Source organism: Camarhynchus parvulus, chromosome 25 (genome assembly GCF_901933205.1).
Source record: "Camarhynchus parvulus chromosome 25, STF_HiC, whole genome shotgun sequence".
In the NCBI taxonomy this organism is placed as follows: domain Eukaryota; kingdom Metazoa; phylum Chordata; class Aves; order Passeriformes; family Thraupidae; genus Camarhynchus; species Camarhynchus parvulus.
The window spans coordinates 1489506-1506506 of record NC_044595.1 but is presented as its reverse complement, the minus strand read 5'-3'; the positions used below and the strand labels follow the sequence as shown (position 1 = coordinate 1506506).

Below are 17001 nucleotides of genomic sequence, written 5' to 3'. Positions count from 1 at the left end.
TGGCACTGTCACTCGCTGTTCCCAGCCTGCCGTGTCCCCACTGTCCCTGTGGCACCTGCACGGCCCGGCCTGGCAGCTCCCTGAGCAGGACAGTGCCACCACACGCTGTCCCCGTGTCCCTGCTGTCCTGTCCCTGCTGTCCCCGCTGTCCCTGCTGTCCCACTGTCCTTGTTGTCCTGTTCCCACTGTCCCCACTGTCCTGTCCTTGCTGTCTCCACTGTCCCTGCTGTGCTGTCCCCACTGTCCCTGCTGTCCCCACTGTCCTGTCCCTGCTGTCCCCCACTGTCCCTGCTGTCCTGTCCCCATTGTCCTGTCCCTGCTGTCCCTGCTGTCCCCACTGTTCTGTCCCCGCTGTCCCTGCTGTCCCCTCTGTCCTGTCCCCATTGTCCTGTCCCTGCTGTCCTGTCCCCTCTGGCCTGCCCCCACTGTCCTGTCCCTGCTGTCCCCGCTGTCCCCTCTGTCCTGTCCCTGCTGTCCCTGCTGTCTCTGCCGTCCTGTCCCTGCTGTCCCTGCTGTCCTGTCCCTGCTGTCCCCATTGTCCTGTCCCTGCTGTCCCCACTGTCCCCTCTGTCCCGTCCCCGTGGCTCATCCCACGGTGACGCAGAAGCCGCAGTGGAAGCGGCTCCTGCAGTGGTTCAGGAAGGCTCCCAGGGCCAGCGTCACGGGCAGGGGGGGCAGCTTCTTCTCCAGGACCCCCCCCACGCTCCAATTGCTGTCCAGGAGCCCTGCGGGGACACGGGGACACCTGAGCGCCACCGGCCGGTGACAGTGGCGGCGGGAGGGGACACTGAAGGGGACAGGGGACAGTGCCCACCTCTGAAGACGGCGTTGGCCCCGGGCAGGGTGAGCTGGTAGCCGAAGGTGAAGGTGCTCTCCTGCAAACGCGTGTTGGCCTCCAGCTCCACACCCACCTGCACCTGCGGGGACAGCGGGGACAGTGGGGACACTGTGGGGGACATTTGGAGACACTGTGGGGGACATCTGGGGACACGCACCTGCTCGTTGGCCCGGTGGTAGTAGCTGGCGTGGGCCCCCCCGTAGCCCACGTTGAGCGTTGTCACCCAGTTCGGGGCTGCAACAGAGAGACAGCGTCCCCAGGTGTCCCCAAGGTGTCCCCAAGACATCCCCAGGTGTCCCCAAGGTGTCCCCAAGACATCCCCAGGGGTCTCCAAGGTGTCCCTAAGGTGTCCCTGCTGAGGCATCTCCAGGTTCCCCCAGGTGTCCCTGAGATGTCCCCAGATGTCCCCAGGCATCCCCAGGTGTGCCCAAGGTCTCCCCAAGTGTTCCCAGGTGTCCCCAAGGTGTCCCAGAGGTGTTCCTGAGGCCTCCCGAGGTGTCCCCAAGGCATCCCCGAGTGTCCCCCCAGGCATCCGCAAGACATCCCCAGGTTTCCTGAGATGTCCCTGACATGTCCCCAGCTGTCCCCAGGTATCCCCAGCTGTCCCAGGTGTCCCATCAGTCCCATCTGTCCCCTGCTATCCCCATCTGTCCCCATCTGTCCCCATCAGTCCGTCTGTCCCCATCTGTCCCCTGCTATCCCCAGCTGTCCCCAGGCATCCCCAGCTATCTCCAGCTGTCCCCAGCTATCTCCAGCTGTCCCCTGCTGTCCCCCGGTGTCCCCAGGTGTCCCTACCCGAGTACTTCCCGGCCAGGGTGAGGATGGCTCCCTCCTCCCCGGGCCGCCGGTGGTACACGAGCTCCCCGCCCAGCACCAGGCGGGCGGTGACGCTCTGCAGGAAATGTGCCACCACGATCACTGCGGGGACAGCGGGGACAGCGCGGCCGCCTCAGACGGGTCCCCGGGCTGGGGCGGCGTCCCCGGGGCCGGGACAGGGAGGTGGCCCTGGGGTGGGGCCGAGGGGGGCGGGGTCGGGGCGGTGTCCCCAGGGGCAGGGACAGGGCGGTGTCCCTGGGGCGGGACCGGGGTGGGGCCAGGGCGGGGCTGAGCAGGGCCGGGCCGGGGCTAAGGCGGGACTGGGGCGGTGTCCCCGGGACGGGGCCGGGCCGGTGTCCCCGGGGCCGGGCACAGTCTGAGCCATGTCCCCGATGCCGGGCGTGTCCAGGGCGGTGTCCCCAGGGCCAGGCCGGTGTCCCCGGGGCAGGGCCAGGCACAGTCTGAGCCGTGTCCCCGATGTCGGCCGTGTCCAGGGCAGTGTCCCCGGGGCGGGGCCGGTGTCCCCAGGGCCAGGCCGGTGTCCCCGGGGCAGGGCCGGGCACAGTCTGAGCCGTGTCCCGGGCTCAGACGGCACCGGGCGCTCACCGGAGCCGCCCAGCAGGTCGGGGTTGCCCAGGGTGAGCGTGGCCGTGCAGTCCTCGCCCCGGTACTCGCCGTCGAACTGCCACGTCACAAACTTGGCCTGGTGCGTCTGGGGACAGGGACAGAGGCAGTGGTGGCACCGGGGGGACGGGCGGGGAGGGGCTGGCGCGGGTGTGGCACCCCCGGCTCACCTGGAACACGGCCTTGGCACGGAGGTGGTCACCCAGCAGGTGCAGGGCCTGGGCATTGAGGCTGCCACTGCTGTCCATGTCCCCGAGCAGCGTGGGGAACACCTGGGGACAGGGGATGGGCACAGGGACAGGGGATGGGGACAGGGACAGGGGATGGGCACAGGGACAGGGGATGGGGACAGGGACAGGGGATGGGGACGGGGACAGGGGATGGGGACGGGGACAGGGACAGGGGATGGGGACAGGGACAGGGGATGGGACAGGGGGATGGGGACAGGCATGGGACAGGGCAGGGATGGGGACGGGGACAGGGGATGGGGACAGGGACAGGGACAGGGGATGGGGACAGGGACAGGGACAAGGGATGGGGACAGGGACAGGGGATGGGGACACAGGGACAGGGGAACACCTGGGGACACCTGGGGACAGCACGGCGTGGGACAGGGGACAGGTGACAGGAGGACAGGGGGACACAGGGACAGCCACAGGGCCACCTCCAAGCACCCCTGGCTCTGGCCTGGGGCTGGCTGGGACGTGCCAGCACCCCCAGGCTGTGGCATTGTGGCCATGGTGAGGCCACCAAGGAGCCCAGGGCCACCTGGGACCACCCAGGGCCACCAAGGACCCCAAGGCCATTAATGACCCCAGGGTCACCTGGGACCCCAAGGCCACCAACCACCCTTGGGGCACAGATGGCCACAATGACCCGTTGGTGGCCTGGGGGTGACCAGGAGGCTCCAGAACAGGTGACACCCCCTGTGACAACCCCGCTGCCACCCCCCCAGGCCGGTGGCACCCGCGCTGTCACCTCGGTGGGCCCCAGCTGGCGGTCCCCCACGAAGGTGGCGTTGAAGCGGTACCCGGAGGGGCCCAGGGTGCTCATGTGCACCGTGTGTGTCACCTGCGGGGACAGCGCGGTCACAGGGACAGGGACAGCGCGGGGGGGACACCCCGGGTGTCCCCAGGTGTCCCCTGCCCCACCTGGAAGTGGCTGCTCAGGGTCTTGGTGACGATCAGCTTCACGCCCTCCATCTGCGGCGGGAACACCTCTGGGGGGACACGGCTGTCACCCCTGGGGACGCGGCTGCCACCCCTAGGCATGGCTGTCATCCCCCAGGTGACAGCCCCAGCCCCGTTTTGGGGACAGCACCGACACCTCCGCGCCAGCCCCCCAGGGGACACAGCTGCCACCCCCGCTGTCCCTTCAGCCCCGCTGTCCCCGCTCGCTGCCCGCTCCCCCGTTCCCCGCGGGCGGGCGCACCTTTGCAGAGCCGGTGCAGCTCATCGAAGCTGCCGGGGTTGCCGCGGGGCTGGGCCCGGCGCGGGGCCCGGCCCTCGGCGTTGCCCATGGCCCCTCACGGGCCCCCGCCGGCCGCCGCCATCGCGGGCGGCGCCGCCCGGAGCGCCTTCACGGGGGGCGCCGCCGCCATCTTGGCTGCGGGCAACGCGCGCCGCCCATTGGCTGAGCGGGGAGGGCGGGGCCGCGCCGGAATGCGACCCCTCCGGCAACCCGGACCTCGAGCGGAGACGTTCCGTGGCGGGCGCGTTCCGCGCCACCCTCCTGTCCCGCTCGTGTCCCCAAATCCCCGCTGTCCCCAAATCCCCGCTGTTCCCAAATCCCCGCGTGTCCCCAAATCCTGCGTGTCCCCAAGTTCCTGCTGTCCCCAAACCCCTGCTGTCACCCTCGTGCCCTGTCCCGCGCGTGTCCCCAAATCCCTGCTGTCCCCCTCGTGTCCCCAAATCCCCGCTGTCCCCAAATCTAGACCCTCCCCCCCATGTCCCCTCCCCACCTCGCTGTCCCGTCCCTGTGTCCCCTCTGTCGCCATCACCCCACTGTCCCCTCCCCGCGCCACCCCCCTCGTGTCCCCTGCCCTGTCCCCATCCCCGCAGTGACCGGGGGGAATGCGACCTTTTGTCGCCAGCGCCACCCCCCCGCCCTTTGCCCGCGTGTCCCCAGCCCGGCCGGGGGTCGGTGACACCGCGGGCGACAACCTTCGGCCCTTGGGGACAGGAGGGGACAGGAGGGGACAGGGCCCCCCCGCGCTGCCCCTCGGCCCCGCCGTGTTTGCCCGGGGGGGGCGGGATCGGGATAAAAACGGGGCCGGGGGAGGGGAGACCCCAAAACTGCAGCGGGACCTGAAAGGTGAGGGGACAGGAGGGACAGGAGGGGACAGGGACAGGGAGGGGGATGGGGACTGGGGACAGGGACAGGGAGAGGGGACAGGGATTGGGGTGTGGGGCCAAGATTGGGATTTGGGGTTGGGACTGGGACAGGGACGGGGACAGGGATTGGGATTTGGGATCAGGATTGGGGTGTGGGATCAGGATTGGGATTTGGGACAGAGACAGGGATTGGGGACAGGGATTGGAATTTGGGGCTGGGATTGGGGTGTGGGGTAGGGACAGGGATTTGGGATCGGGATTGGGATTTGGGGTTGGGATTGGGGAGTAGGATCAGGATTGGGGTTTGGGGCCAGGATTGGGATTTGGGGCTGGGGGTTTTTTTGGGGTGGGATAAGGGGGGAGCAGAGCGTGGGGCTGGGTGGGGACAGCGGGCCAGGGATGTGGGGCTGGGTCGGGGCTGTGGGGTGGGAATGGGGTGGGACGGGGCTGGAAGTCTCTGTGGGGTTGGAAGTTTTTATGGGGCAGGAATAGGATGGGGTGGGATTTATGGGATGGAGCTGGAAGGTTCTATGGGGCTGGAATGGGATGGGATCAATAGAATGGGGCTGGAAGTTTTTATGGGGTCGGGATGGAGTGGGATGGGGCTGGAAGGTTCTATGGGGTTGGAAGTTTTTATGGGGCAGGAATGGGATGGGATGGGATCCATGGGATGGGGCTGGAAGTTTTTATGGGGTTGGAAGTTTTTATGGGGTCGGGATGGAGTGGGATGGGGCTGGAAGGTTTCTATGGGGCAGGAATGGGATGGGATCCATGGGATGGGGCTGGAAGTTTCTATGGGGTTGGAAGGTTCTATGGGGCTGGAAGTTTCTATGGGGCAGGAATGGGATGGGGCTGGCAGTCTCCGCGGGGACACAAGTGCCACCTACGCCCCGGTGTCCCCGCCGTGTCCCCGCAGCCATGCGGCTGCCGGTGCTGGCCCTGCTGCTCCTGCTGGCCGCCGCCCGCCCCGGGGCCGCGCTGGCCGGGCGAGCCGGGCCGGGAGAGGCCCCGGAGGCTGCGGAGGAGCCCGCGGGGGGCGCGGATTTCCTGAGCCGGCAGCTGCAGAGCCTGAGCGAGCTGGTGAGCCGAGAGCTGCCCCCGCAGCTGCGGCCCGAGGAGCTGCGCGCACAGGCCGGGTACGGGGGGCGAGACCCCTGCCCGGGACCCCTCCCCATTCCGGAACCCTGCCCTCCCTTCCCGGGACCCCTTCCCGGGCCCCTCCCTACTTGGGACCCTTCCCCATTCCAAAACCCACTCGGGACCCCTCCCCACTCGGGACCCTCCCCTTTCCCTCCCTCCCCGGGACCCCTCCCCACTCGGGACCCCGCCCCTGCTCGGGACCCCTCCCACGACCCCTGCCCTCCTTCCCCGGGACCCCTCCCCACTCGGGACCCTCCCCTTTCCCTCCCCCCTCAGGACCACCCCCCCGACCCCTCCCGGGACCCCTCCCCACCAGGGACCCCTCCCCTTTCTGGGACCCCTCTCGGGATCCTCCCCTCCCTCCCCTACCCTGGACCCCTCCCCATTCCGAATCCCTCCCCATGACCCCTCCCGGGACCCCTCCCCACTCGGGACCCGTCCCTTTCCTTCCTGGGACCCCTCCCTGTGATCCTCCCCCTGCCCGGGACCCCTCCTCTCCTCGGGACCCCTCCCCAGCCCCGGTGACCCCCCCGGTGTCCCCCTTTCCCCCCCAGGCTGTACCTGGAGCGCGCTAACAAGCAGCTGGAGCCGCTGGCCCGGGAGCTGCAGAACAACGTGCTGGGGCTGTTCTCATCCCTGCTGCGGCTGGGCCGGGCCGAGGGGCCGGGGGAGAGCCCCGAGAGCCCCTGAGAGCCCCCAGACCCCCCTGAGACCCCCACATGGACCTGGACTGAGCCCCGAGACCCCCAGGATGGGCCCGGACACAGCCCCGACACCCCCTGAGACCCCCACACAGACCCCAATACAGCCCCGAGATTCCCACATGGACCCCACTATGGCCCCGAGACCCCCACAAAGACCCCAAAACAGCCTCAAGTCCTCCTGAGACCCCCCCACACGGACCCCAAATACAGCCCCGAGACCCCCAGGATGGGCCTGGACACAGCCCTGAGACCCCAACTCAGCCCTGAGCCCATCCTGGTACCCTGAGACCCCCCCCAAATCCAACCCAGAGCCCTGAGCCCATCACAGAACCCCAAATAAAACCCTGAACCCCGCGCTGCGTCCTTGGAATTGGGGCTGGGGGGTGTCAGTGGGGCTGGGGGGGGCACTCCCAGGAGTGTGGGTGTAATTCGGGCTGGGGGGAACGTTGGGGAGGTCCCTGGGGTTTTGAGGGGGGTCCCGGTTGTACGGGGGGTGTCCCTGAGCCTGTCGGGGAGGCCCCGTCGCTGTTTGAGGGGGGGTCCCTGAGGAGGGGGCGGTCCCTGTCACTGTGAGGGGTCCCTGGGACTGTTTTAGGGTCCCCGTCGCTGTTTGAGGGGGGTCCCTGAGGAGGGGGCGGTCCCTGGGATGTGGGCACCGCCCCCTCATCCAAGCCCCGCCCACCTCCCCCTCTCCTCTCTGCCATCACTAAAGATGGCGGCGGCGCCTCACGCGTCGGGCGTGCCCTCACCTAAGATGGCGTCGGTGACGTCACCGCGCCCGCCACTCCCGTAGGGAAGATGGCGGCGCCGTGCCCGTGTGGCGGCGTTACGTCACTTCCGGCGGCGCGGCATGGCGGGGCTCGGCCATGGCGGACGCGGCGGCGCGGCGGGCGGTGGCGGAGCTGCCGCTGCTGCGGGCACCGGCGGGGCCGCGGGACCGCGAGGGCTGGGCCGAGCGGCTGCGAGAGGAGTACCGGGCGCTCATCCAGGTGCGTGCGTGGCGCTCCCCGCCTCACGGTTCCCGCCTGGCCGTGCTTCCGTTCCTTCTCGGTGCTCTCCCGCTGTCTCAAATCCCTCCCGGTTTTCCTCACGCGGTGTCGCTCCGGTGTCCTCCCGCTGCTCTATTCCTCCTCCCAGACCACCCCCATGTCCCCCGGTGTCCCCCGGTGTCCTCCTCCATCCTCCCGGTGTCCCCCCCCCCGGTCCCTCCCGGTGTCCTTCAATCCCCGCGATGTCCCCCTTTGATGTCCCCTATCACCCCCCGGTGTCCCCGTGAGTCCCCTCGATACTCCCGGGGTCCCCTCGGTGTTCCCTGTCACCCCCCGGTGTTCCCCGGTCCCGCCCGGTGTCCCCCCGTGATTCCCCTCGATACTCCCGGTGTCCCCTCAATCCCCTCCGGTGTCCCCCCGGTGTCCCCACGAGTCCCCTTGACACTCCCGGTATCCCCGCCCCGGTCCCGGTGAGCCCCGGTGACCCCCCCGGTGTCCCGGCAGTACGTGGAGAACAACAAACGCGCCGACACCGATTGGTTCCGCCTGGAGTCCAACCCTGAGGGCACCCGGTAAGGGGGGGAGGGGGCTCCGGGACCCCCCGGTCACACCGGGACCCCCCCCGGTCACACCGGGACCCCCCCCCCCTCCCCTGGGGCCGTTTTTTGGGGGGGGTCCCTGAGATCGAGACCCCCCCGGGGCCGCTCCGGTGTCCGTGGGGGGGGTCCCGGAAGGTGAGGGGGGCTCTGAGGGAATTTGGGGGGCCCGGGTACCGGAGATGGGGGGCGGGGGGGAGGTCCCGGGGGGGTCACTGAGGGGTTTTGGGGGGGTCCTGAGGGGTTTTTTGGGGGGATCCCAGAGGGGGTTCCCCCACATTGAGGGGGTCTTGGGTGGGGGGTCTTAGGAGGGTATGAGGGATTTTGGGGGGGGGTCTGAGGGGTTTTTGGGGGACTTTGGGGGGGATTCCAGGGAGGTTTGAGGTGTTTTTTGGGGGTCCTGGGGGGGGGGGTCCTGGTGTGACCCAGGAGAGGTCCCGGGGGGGTCACTGAGAGGTTTGGGGGGGTCACTGAGGGGTCACAGAGGTCCTGGGTGGGTCACTGAGGGGTTTGGGGGGTCACTGGGGGTTTGGGGGGTCCCAGGGTCACTGAGGCATTTGGGGGGGTCACTGGGGGTTTGGGGGGTCACTGAGGGCTTTGGGGGGTTTGGGTGGGTCACTGAGGGCTTTGGGGAGTCACTGAGGGGTTTGGGGTGTCCTGAGGGGTCACAGAGGTCCTGGGGGGGTCACTGAGGGGTTGGGGGGGTCCTGGGGCAGCACTGAGGGGTTTGGGGGTCTCCCGGGGGGGTCACAGAGGTTTGGGGGTCCCAGGGGGTCACAGAGGGTCCCCCCGCTGTCCCCAGCTGGTCGGGCAGGTGCTGGTACATCCACGAGCTGCTCAGGTACGAGTTCAACATCGAGTTCGAGGTGAGGAGGGGCTCCTGGGGGAAGGGGGGGGTTTGGGGGGTCTCTCAGGGGGTGCTGACCCCCCCTGACCCCCCCCAGATCCCGGTGACGTACCCGGGCACCGCCCCCGAAATCGCCATCCCCGAGCTGGACGGGAAAACGGCCAAGATGTACCGGTGAGGGGGGGTCCTGGGGGGCTTTTTGGGGGGTTTGAGGGGGTCCCGGGGGGGCTTTGAGGTGTTTTGGAGGGTCTGCAGGACTGCTGGGGGATTTGGGGGGTCCTGGGGGAGTCCTGGGGCTCAGGAGGGTCTGGGGGTTGGGGGGGGTCCTTGGGAGGGATCCTGGGGAGGGTTTGGGGGGGCTTGGGGGGTCCTGGGTGGGTTTGGGGGGTCTGAGGAGTTTCGGGGGGTCCTGGGGTGCCTTGGGGGGTCCTGGGGATCTAGGAGGGGGCTTGGGGGGGTCTTAGGGGGGCTTGGGGGGCTCAGGAGAGTCTGGGAGGGGTCTTGGGGGGTCCTGAGGGGGTTCTGGGGTCATTGCAGGGGGTGGGGGGGTCCTGGGGCTCAGGGGGGGTCACTGGTGGGTTCTGGGGTTATTGGGGGGGTCCTGGGGGGATCTGACGGCTTCTGGGGTCCCAGGAGGGGTCTGAGGGTTTTTGGGGGGTCCCGGGGGGGGTCTGACGGCTCGGTGTCCCCCCAGAGGGGGTAAGATCTGCCTCAGTGACCACTTCAAGCCCCTGTGGGCCAGGAACGTGCCCAAGTTCGGGCTGGCACACCTGATGGCACTGGGGGTGAGCACCGGGGGGGCACCGGAGGGTGGCACTGGGGTGGGGGGCGTTGTCACCTCTTTAGGGGGTGACACTGAGAGGAGGTGGCTCAGTCCGGGGGTGTGACATGGGGGGGTTGTCACTCTTTTGGGGGGTGTGACACTGAGGGGGTGACACCTATACAGGAGGTGTGACACCGAGGGGGGGTGGCACGTTCCGGGGGGGTGTGACACCGAGGGGGTGGCACATTCCGGGGGTGTCCCCACACCACTGACCCCTGTCCCCACAGCTGGGTCCCTGGCTGGCCGTGGAGATCCCGGACCTGATCTCCAAAGGCCTCATCCAGCACAAGGACAAGTGACCAACGTTGGGGGGACTTTGGGGGTCCCTCAGCCCACCTTGGGGGTCCCCCATTCCCCTCGGGAGTCCCCCATTCCCCTCCCAGCTGCTGCCACCCCTCCCCATCGCTTCGCTGCTGCTGCCCAATAAACATTGAACCCCGATTTAGTGGCGGTTTGTTATTTTGGGGGTGACACGGAGGGGATTCCTGCCCCCCCCACCCCCAAAACCCGCGCAGCTCGCGGCCCCTTTAAGACGCCGCGCGGTTTCCATGGCGACGCGCGGCTCGGAGGGCGTGGCCGGCAGGGCGACGCATGCGCAGATCCGCCGGCGAGGCCGCCGGGGGCGGGGCCGGCTGAGGGAGGCACAAAGATGGCGGCGGGTGCGGCGGGAGTTGTTGCCATGGCGGCCCGCGGGAGGTGCGGGGGGACGGCGGGGCGACCCCGCAGGGGGGCGAGGGGGGCCGCACTTGGGGCTGGGGGGGCTCCGGGACAGCGGACACCCCCCCCAAGGGAGCGGCGGGGCCGGGCGGGGGGTGCGGGACAGGGCCCCGGGGGGCGGGGGGGGTACCGGGATGATGAGGGGGGGCAGCGGGAGCGCCTCACGGGGGTCCCGGGATAGCGGAGGGGGGAACCGGGGTGGGGGGGCACAGGGGACACCCCCGGTGAGGGACCCCGGGCCGAGAGAGGGGGGCGGGGCCCCGAGGGGCGGGGGGTGATGGGGGCACCGGGAGGGGTCCGGGGGGGCTGCGGGAACCGCTGTGGGGGGACCCCGGGATTGCGGGGGGCTGAGCCCGGGGGTGCGGGAACCGCTGTGGGGGTATCCCGGGATTGCGGGGGGCTGAGCCCGGGGGGTGCGGGAACCGCTGTGGGGGGACCCCGGGATTGCGGGGGGCTGAGCCCGGGGGGTGCGGGCTTGGGGGGCCGGGGGCTTTTCCAGCCGCGACCCCCGCCCCAAACCGGGATCAGTGGGGTTTGCCTTCCGCTCCTCCGGGACCACCCAGCACCTCCCCCGGCCACCGGCAGCGTCTGCCCAGGGAGCAGGACCCGCTCTGGGCGGGGAGGACACGCTCCCGGTGCTCCGAACCCCCCCGGGATTCACCGGGAGCCTGACACGGAGCTGGGGGTCCCCCGAGGCTTTGAGATCCCCCGAGGCTTTGGGATCCCCCCGAGGTTTTGGGGTCCCCTCGAGGCTTTGGGATCCCCCCGATCTTTGGGGTCCCCCCGAGGCTTTGGGATCCCCCCGAGCTTTGGGGTTCCCCGAGCTTTGGGTTCCCCCGATCTTTGGGATCCCCCAATCTTTGGGATCCCCCGAGCTTTGGGGTCCCCCTGAGCTTTGGGGTCCCCCCGAGCTCTGGGATCCCCCCGAGGCTTTGGGATCCCCCCGAGCTTTGGGGTCCCCCCGGTGACGCCGTGTCCCCGCAGGGCCCCCGCCGACGGGACGCTGTGTCCGGCCGCCGGGCGCGGGGGGCTGTGAGCAGGTGGGTGCCCCTTCCCCGTGCCCTTGTGCCACTCCCCCCGGCCCTGCCACCTTTGTCACCGCGCTGTCGCTGTCCCCGCAGGCCCCGCCATGCCCCAGGCCTCGGAGCACCGCCTGGGCCGCGCCAGGGACCCCGGTGCCGGTGCCGTGGTGACCGCGCAGCCCCGGGCGGGCTCCCGCCTGCCCAGCGGGCACCGAGCGCTGAGCCAGGAGCGCCATGCGCCCCCAACGGGCTCTCCCCCGCCCCCAAACCGCGCCTGCTGCCCCCGGCCCCCCCGCCCCGAAGACCCCCGGCCCAAGAAGCTGGAGCTGGAGCGGGCCGGGCGGCCAAACGGGGGACCCCGCCCCCGCGGGCCGGGGACGCCGGGGCCGCTCAAGGCCGATCACGGCGTGAGGGTGCCGGGGGCCCCGCAGGTGCCCGGCAGCGCCTCCTTCGCTGCCCAGCGCGGCCGAGCGCCGCCGGAGCAACCTGGCCCGCTCCAAATCCATCAGCATCGGCGACCTGAGCCAGGGAGGAGGAGGAGGAGGTGGCGGCGGCGGTGTCGCCGGTGTCCCCAGCCGCCGAGGACGTGGCGGTGGCGCTGAGCCGGTTGGTGCTCAGGGACTGCGGGCACCCGCTGGGTGCGGGCGCGCTGGCGCTGCGCAGGAGTCCTCGCTGCGCAGGGTCACCGTGGCCACCGGGCCCGACGGCAAAGGCACCGCTGGCGCTGCTCTGGCGCCCGAGGGCGCCCCGCGCCGCCCGAGCCCGCGTTCGCCACGGCCCCGGCAGCCCCGCGCCCGGCCGCACCGAGGACAAGGCGGCCGCGGTAAGAGCGCGGGGCGGGAGGGACGGAGGGAGGGGCGGGGTGTGGCGTGGGGCACCCGTGTCCCCTGCCCTGGGGACATTTTGAGACCCCAGCAGTGTCCCCAGCCTCGGGGACATTCTGAGACCCCAGCAGTGTCCCCAGCCCTGGGGACATTTTCAAACCCGTGCAATGTCCCCAGCTTTGGAGACGTTTTCAGACCCCCACACTGTCCCCATCCTTGGGGACATTTTGTGACCCCCCCCACGCTGTTCCCAGCTTTGGGGACATTTTGAGACCCTCTCACTGTCCCCAGCTTTGGGGGCATTTTAAGACCCCCACACTGTCCCCATCCTTGGGGACATTTTGTGACCCCCACACTGTCCCCAGCCTCAGGGACATTTTGTGACCCCCACGCTGTCCCCAGCCTTGGGGACGTTTTGTGAGCCCCGCATTGTCCCCGCTCAGGCTCGGTGACATCGCCAGGGTGGCACAGTGGTGGCACTCTCACCTGTCCCCGCTCCAGTCCTTTTTTGGGGACCCCCAGGGCTCTGGGGGGGGTCGTTGCTGTCCCCCCCAGCTCAGGGAGCCGGTGCCATCCCTGTGGCTCTGGGTTCTGTCCCCACATCTCCAGAGTGACCACGGGTGACCGGTGACACGCTGGTGACACCCTGGTGACACTGAGGTGGCCGCCGCCCCCTCCCCGTTTCCGCATCCCCCCCCCGCCCCATCCCTCACCTGCCCGGCCACGTGTGGTGCGATCGTAATCCCCAAAACGCCACCAGGGCACGGCCACCCTGCCTTGTCCCCCCTCGGGATGTCCCCGGCGCTGCCACAGGGGATCCCTCAGCCCCGCCGGGCCCCCAAAACCCCTGGGTGGGAACCGGGGAGGGATTTTTTGGGGGGGTGTTTACCTCGGCACCCCTCGCTGTGCCCAGGGGCAGCTGCGGCTAATTAATCCCCCGGGATGAGCCTGGCTGGGCCCAGAATAGCGCGGGGGAATCGGATCAGCTAATGAGCTGAGGGGGAGGGGACGCACCGGTGAGCGCCACCCGGTGCCACCGAGAGCCGGTGCCACCGAGAGCCGGTGCCAGCGAGCGGCCGTGGCCATGCCGGGGCTGCAGGGAGCCACGCTGGTGGAGCTGCCGCGGAAGCTGCAGCGCTCGCTGCTGCCCCGGCGGGAGCTCCCGGGCCGCGGCGCCGACATCTCCGAGTCCGTGGTGCACACGGCGGTCATGGGGCTGCTGCTGGTCACCGGCGAGGTGAAGCCGCCGCCGCCACCGGGGGACAGCCGGGGGCACGGGGGGGCCGGGGCGCGGCTCACCGCGTGTCCCTCGCTGTGTCCCCCCCAGACCCACCACACGCTGCTGCTGGGCTCGGGCCACGTGGGCCTCAGGAATTTGGGCAACACGGTAAGAGGCCCTGGGCAGCTCGACCCTACCGGGAGGGATTTGGGGTCACCTCGGGGTCTCCAGCCCTTCTGTACTTCTGTCCTGGGCTGTGGGAGGGATTTGGTGTCACCTCAGGGTCACTTTGGGGTCCTCAACCCTCCTGTACTTCTGTCCTGGGCTGTGGGAAGGATTGGGGTTTTGGGGTCCAACCCTCCCCCTCCCTGGGCTGGGGGGGGGGGGTGGGGGGCCCCTCGGTGTCACTTTGGGGTCCCCAACCCTCCTGTCCTTCTGTCCTGGGCTGTGGGAAGGATTTGGGGTCCCCTCGGTGTCACTTTGGGGTCCCCAACCCTCCTGTCCTTCTGTCCTGGGCTGTGGGAAGGATTTGGGGTCCCCTCGGTGTCACTTTGGGGTCCCCAACCCTCCTGTCTGGGGCTGTGGGAGGGGTTTGGGGTCCCCAACCCTATTTTTCTTCTGTCCTGGGCTGTGGGAGGGATTTGGTGTCACCTCGGGGTCCCCCAGGCTCGGTGGCCATGGTCCTGTCCTGCTGGGCTGTCACATCCCCAGAGCCTCACAGCGCTGTCCCCAGGGTCCCCAGCCCTCCTGTCCTTCTGTCCTGGGCTGTGGGAGGGATTTGGGGTCACTTTGGTGTCCTTTAAGTGTCCCTTGGTGTCACCTGGGGGTGACCTCAGTGTCCCCAAGCCTCTTGGTGGCTGTCCCACCACAGTCCCACCACAATCCCCGGGTACCCCCAGCCCCAAAGGGGCACCAGGGCCACCCTGAGGGAGCCCTGGTGGCAGTGCCACATGGCGGGATGTCCCCGTGTCCCCTCAGTGCTTCATGAACGCCGTGCTGCAGTGCCTGAGCAGCACCAAACCCCTGCGGGATTACTGCCTGCGCCGCGACTTCCAGCAGGAGCAGCCCCCCGGGCCCCGCGCCCCCCAGGAGCTCACCGAAGGTGGGACAGACCCCCCAAAACTCCCACAGCCCTCCCAGAACGTTCTAGAACCCCCCTTGGGGGCGCTGAGCCCGCCGTGTCCCCCCTGTCCCCGCAGCCTTCGCCGATGTCATCGCCGCCCTCTGGCACCCCGACTCCTCCGAGGCCGTCAACCCCGGGCGCTTCAAGGCCGTGTTCCAGAAATACGTGCCCTCCTTCACGGGCTACAGGTGACACACCTTCCCCCCCCAAAAAAAACACCTTTTGGGGACCCCCCTAGGGGACAAAGTGTCACAAAGTGTCCCCGCAGCCAGCAGGACGCGCAGGAATTCCTCAAGTTCTTCATGGACCGGCTGCACGTGGAGATCAACAGGAAGGGCCGGCGCACGCCCAGCATCCTGTCGGACACACGGAGAGCCCCGGCCCTGGAGGACCCCGAAACGCTCAGGTGAGAGAGGGGGGAGGGCTGCTGGGGAGGGGGAACCCCGATTTTGGGGACAGCTGACCCCCCCCCCAACGTCACCCCGGTGTCACCCTTGCAGCGACGACGAGCGCGCCAACCAGATGTGGAAGCGCTACCTGGAGAGGGAGGACAGCAAGATCGTGGGTGAGCACTGGCAATGGGGGTGTGTCCCCCCCCTCCCCGGGACCCCCAGAACCCCTGGGGGTGCCCCCCCTGAGCCCTCCCTTTGCCCCCCAGATCTCTTTGTGGGGCAGCTGAAGAGCTGCCTCAAGTGCCAGGCCTGCGGCTACCGCTCCACCACCTGCGAGGTGTTCTGCGACCTCTCGCTGCCCATCCCAAAGGTAAGGGTGGGGTGACCCCCAAAAACCCTTCAGATCCCCCAAAAACCCTTCAGACCCTCCTAAAAGCCTTTCAGACCCATCCAAAAACCCCTCAGACCTCCCAAAAACCTTGCAGACCACCCCAAAAAAACCTTCAGACCCCCCTAAAAACCCTTCAGACCAAAAATCCCTCAAACCCATCCAAAAACCCTTTAAACCCACCAGAAACCCTTCGGACCCCCCAAAAAAACTCCGCAGACTCCTGAAAAACCCTTCAGAACTCTTCAGACCCCCCCAAAAACCCCTCAGACCCCCCCAAAAACCCCTCAGACCCCCCAAAAACCCCTCAGACCCCCCCAAAAACCCCTCAGAGCCCCCCAAAAACCCCTCAGACCCCCCCAAATTCCTCCCCTGACCTGGTGGCCCTGCAGAAAAGCTTTGCCGGGGGCAAGGTCTCGCTGCACGACTGCTTCAGCCTCTTCACCAAGGAGGAGGAGCTGGACTCGGAGAACGCCCCGGTGAGAGGATGAACCCCCCCCGAGGACCCTCCCTGCATGCCCAGCTTTGTCCCCAAACCGTCCCTGATGTCCCCTGGCCCCTCAGGTGTGTGACAAGTGCCGGCAGCGCACGCGCAGCACCAAGAAGTTGACGATCCAGCGCTTCCCACGCATCCTGGTGCTCCGTATCCTTTGGGAATCAGCCCCAAGGAGGGAGGGGGGACACCCCCAAATTTTTGGGGGGGGGTTTGGGGAAGGGGGGGGGCACAAGGGTTACCCCTCCGTCTTTCTCCTGCCTTAACCTTTGGGCAGACCTGAACAGGTTCTCCACCACGCGCTACTCCATCAAGAAATGCTCCGTCTTCGTGGACTTCCCGCTGCAGCAGCTCAACCTGCGCGAGTTCGCCAGCGAGAAGGCGGGTGAGGAGAGCTCCGGGTAGGGGGGGTTTTTGGGGTTTTTGGGGTGTTTTGGGCTGGGAGATCCTAAACCTGAGCCCCACGCTGCTGCAGGCAGCCCTGTCTACAGCCTGTACGCTCTGTGCAACCACTCGGGCAGCGTGCACTACGGGCACTACACGGCTTTCTGCCGCGACCCCGCCGGTTGGCGCGTCTACAACGACTCCCGGTCAGTGCCCCCCGCCCCTGCCGTGCCCCCCGGCCCGGTGCCGAGCCCCCCGCGGCCGGTGCTGAGGGTGTCCCCGCAGCGTCTCGCCCATCAGCGAGAACCAGGTGCCGTCCAGCGAGGGCTACGTGCTGTTCTACGAGCTGGAGGAGCCGCCCGGCCGCAGAGCCTGAGAGCCCCGCGCGGAGCCGCCTGCGGGCCGGGGCTGCGGGGAACGCCCGGGACCCTGCCCCGGGACACCCCGGGAACCCCCCGGGACCCTGCCCCGGGAACCCCCGGGAGCCCCCCGGACCCGCGGAGAGGGGGGTGCGGGGGGAGCGGCCGCAGCCCGCGCGGCCCTGGGGGGTTTTGTGAATAAATTTATTAAAAAAACCCCAAAAACCGCCGAGTTTTGGGCCTTCGGGGCGGGGCTTGGGGCGGGGGCGTGGCTTGTCGATAAGGGGGTGTGGTTTGTGTTTGACAGACACTGTGTGGGCGTGGCTTACCGGGGTGTGGCCCTTTGATGATTGATTAGAGGTAGGCGTGG

The 17001-nt window shown here is 69.0% G+C and overlaps 3 protein-coding genes across 4 annotated transcripts; 2 read left to right on the top strand and 1 right to left on the bottom strand.

The window, feature by feature from the left end:
- Positions 1–459: 459 nt before the first annotated feature.
- TOMM40L (translocase of outer mitochondrial membrane 40 like) lies at positions 460–3862 on the bottom strand. 2 transcript variants are annotated; one of them, XM_030965197.1, is made up of 9 exons: positions 3710–3862; positions 3430–3497; positions 3257–3349; positions 2449–2550; positions 2261–2366; positions 1634–1756; positions 996–1072; positions 815–917; positions 460–725 (listed from the first exon to the last, which is right to left on the bottom strand). In XM_030965197.1, exons 1-9 carry the CDS (start codon positions 3795–3797, stop codon positions 586–588), a joined length of 900 nt encoding a protein of 299 aa, XP_030821057.1. In that variant the 5' UTR covers positions 3798–3862; the 3' UTR covers positions 460–585. The 2 variants fall into 2 exon arrangements, with proteins under 2 accessions (XP_030821057.1, XP_030821058.1); XM_030965198.1 differs by having other exon boundaries at positions 519–745.
- Positions 3863–7312: 3450 nt separating this feature from the next.
- On the top strand, positions 7313–10151 carry UFC1 (ubiquitin-fold modifier conjugating enzyme 1). Its single transcript, XM_030965204.1, has 6 exons — positions 7313–7444; positions 7949–8016; positions 8843–8906; positions 8985–9061; positions 9582–9672; positions 9938–10151. The coding sequence occupies exons 1-6, from the start codon at positions 7322–7324 to the stop codon at positions 10007–10009; spliced, it is 495 nt and encodes a 164-aa protein (XP_030821064.1). The 5' UTR covers positions 7313–7321; the 3' UTR covers positions 10010–10151.
- Positions 10152–10330: 179 nt separating this feature from the next.
- USP21 (ubiquitin specific peptidase 21) lies at positions 10331–16844 on the top strand. The gene is given in 20 exon segments (XM_030965145.1): positions 10331–10406; positions 11412–11467; positions 11549–11683; positions 11686–11831; positions 11833–11900; positions 11902–11972; positions 12025–12111; positions 12114–12147; positions 12191–12272; positions 13601–13660; positions 14471–14594; positions 14692–14803; positions 14884–15021; positions 15116–15180; positions 15274–15377; positions 15788–15874; positions 15960–16038; positions 16166–16273; positions 16364–16478; positions 16558–16844. Coding segments are annotated over 18 exon segments (1698 nt in total). The 5' UTR covers positions 10331–10406; positions 11412–11467; positions 11549–11556; the 3' UTR covers positions 16649–16844.
- The last annotated feature ends 157 nt before the right edge of the window (positions 16845–17001 follow it).

What these genes read in the sequence shown, in the direction of transcription:
- TOMM40L (XM_030965197.1), bottom strand. Translation starts at nt 3,797, where the DNA reads ATGGGCAACGCCGAGGGCCGGGCCCCGCGCCGGGCCCAGCCCCGCGGC. An exon ending in GCCAGCTGGGGCCCACCGAG is followed by an intron (nt 2,551 to 3,256) that starts GTGACAGCGCGG and finishes CCCTGTCCCCAG; the next exon opens with GTGTTCCCCACGCTGCTCGG. An exon ending in CGACCTGCTGGGCGGCTCCG is followed by an intron (nt 1,757 to 2,260) that starts GTGAGCGCCCGG and finishes CTGTCCCCGCAG; the next exon opens with TGATCGTGGTGGCACATTTC.
- UFC1 (XM_030965204.1), top strand. Translation starts at nt 7,322, where the DNA reads ATGGCGGACGCGGCGGCGCGGCGGGCGGTGGCGGAGCTGCCGCTGCTG. An exon ending in AGTACCGGGCGCTCATCCAG is followed by an intron (nt 7,445 to 7,948) that starts GTGCGTGCGTGG and finishes GTGTCCCGGCAG; the next exon opens with TACGTGGAGAACAACAAACG. An exon ending in TCCAACCCTGAGGGCACCCG is followed by an intron (nt 8,017 to 8,842) that starts GTAAGGGGGGGA and finishes CGCTGTCCCCAG; the next exon opens with CTGGTCGGGCAGGTGCTGGT.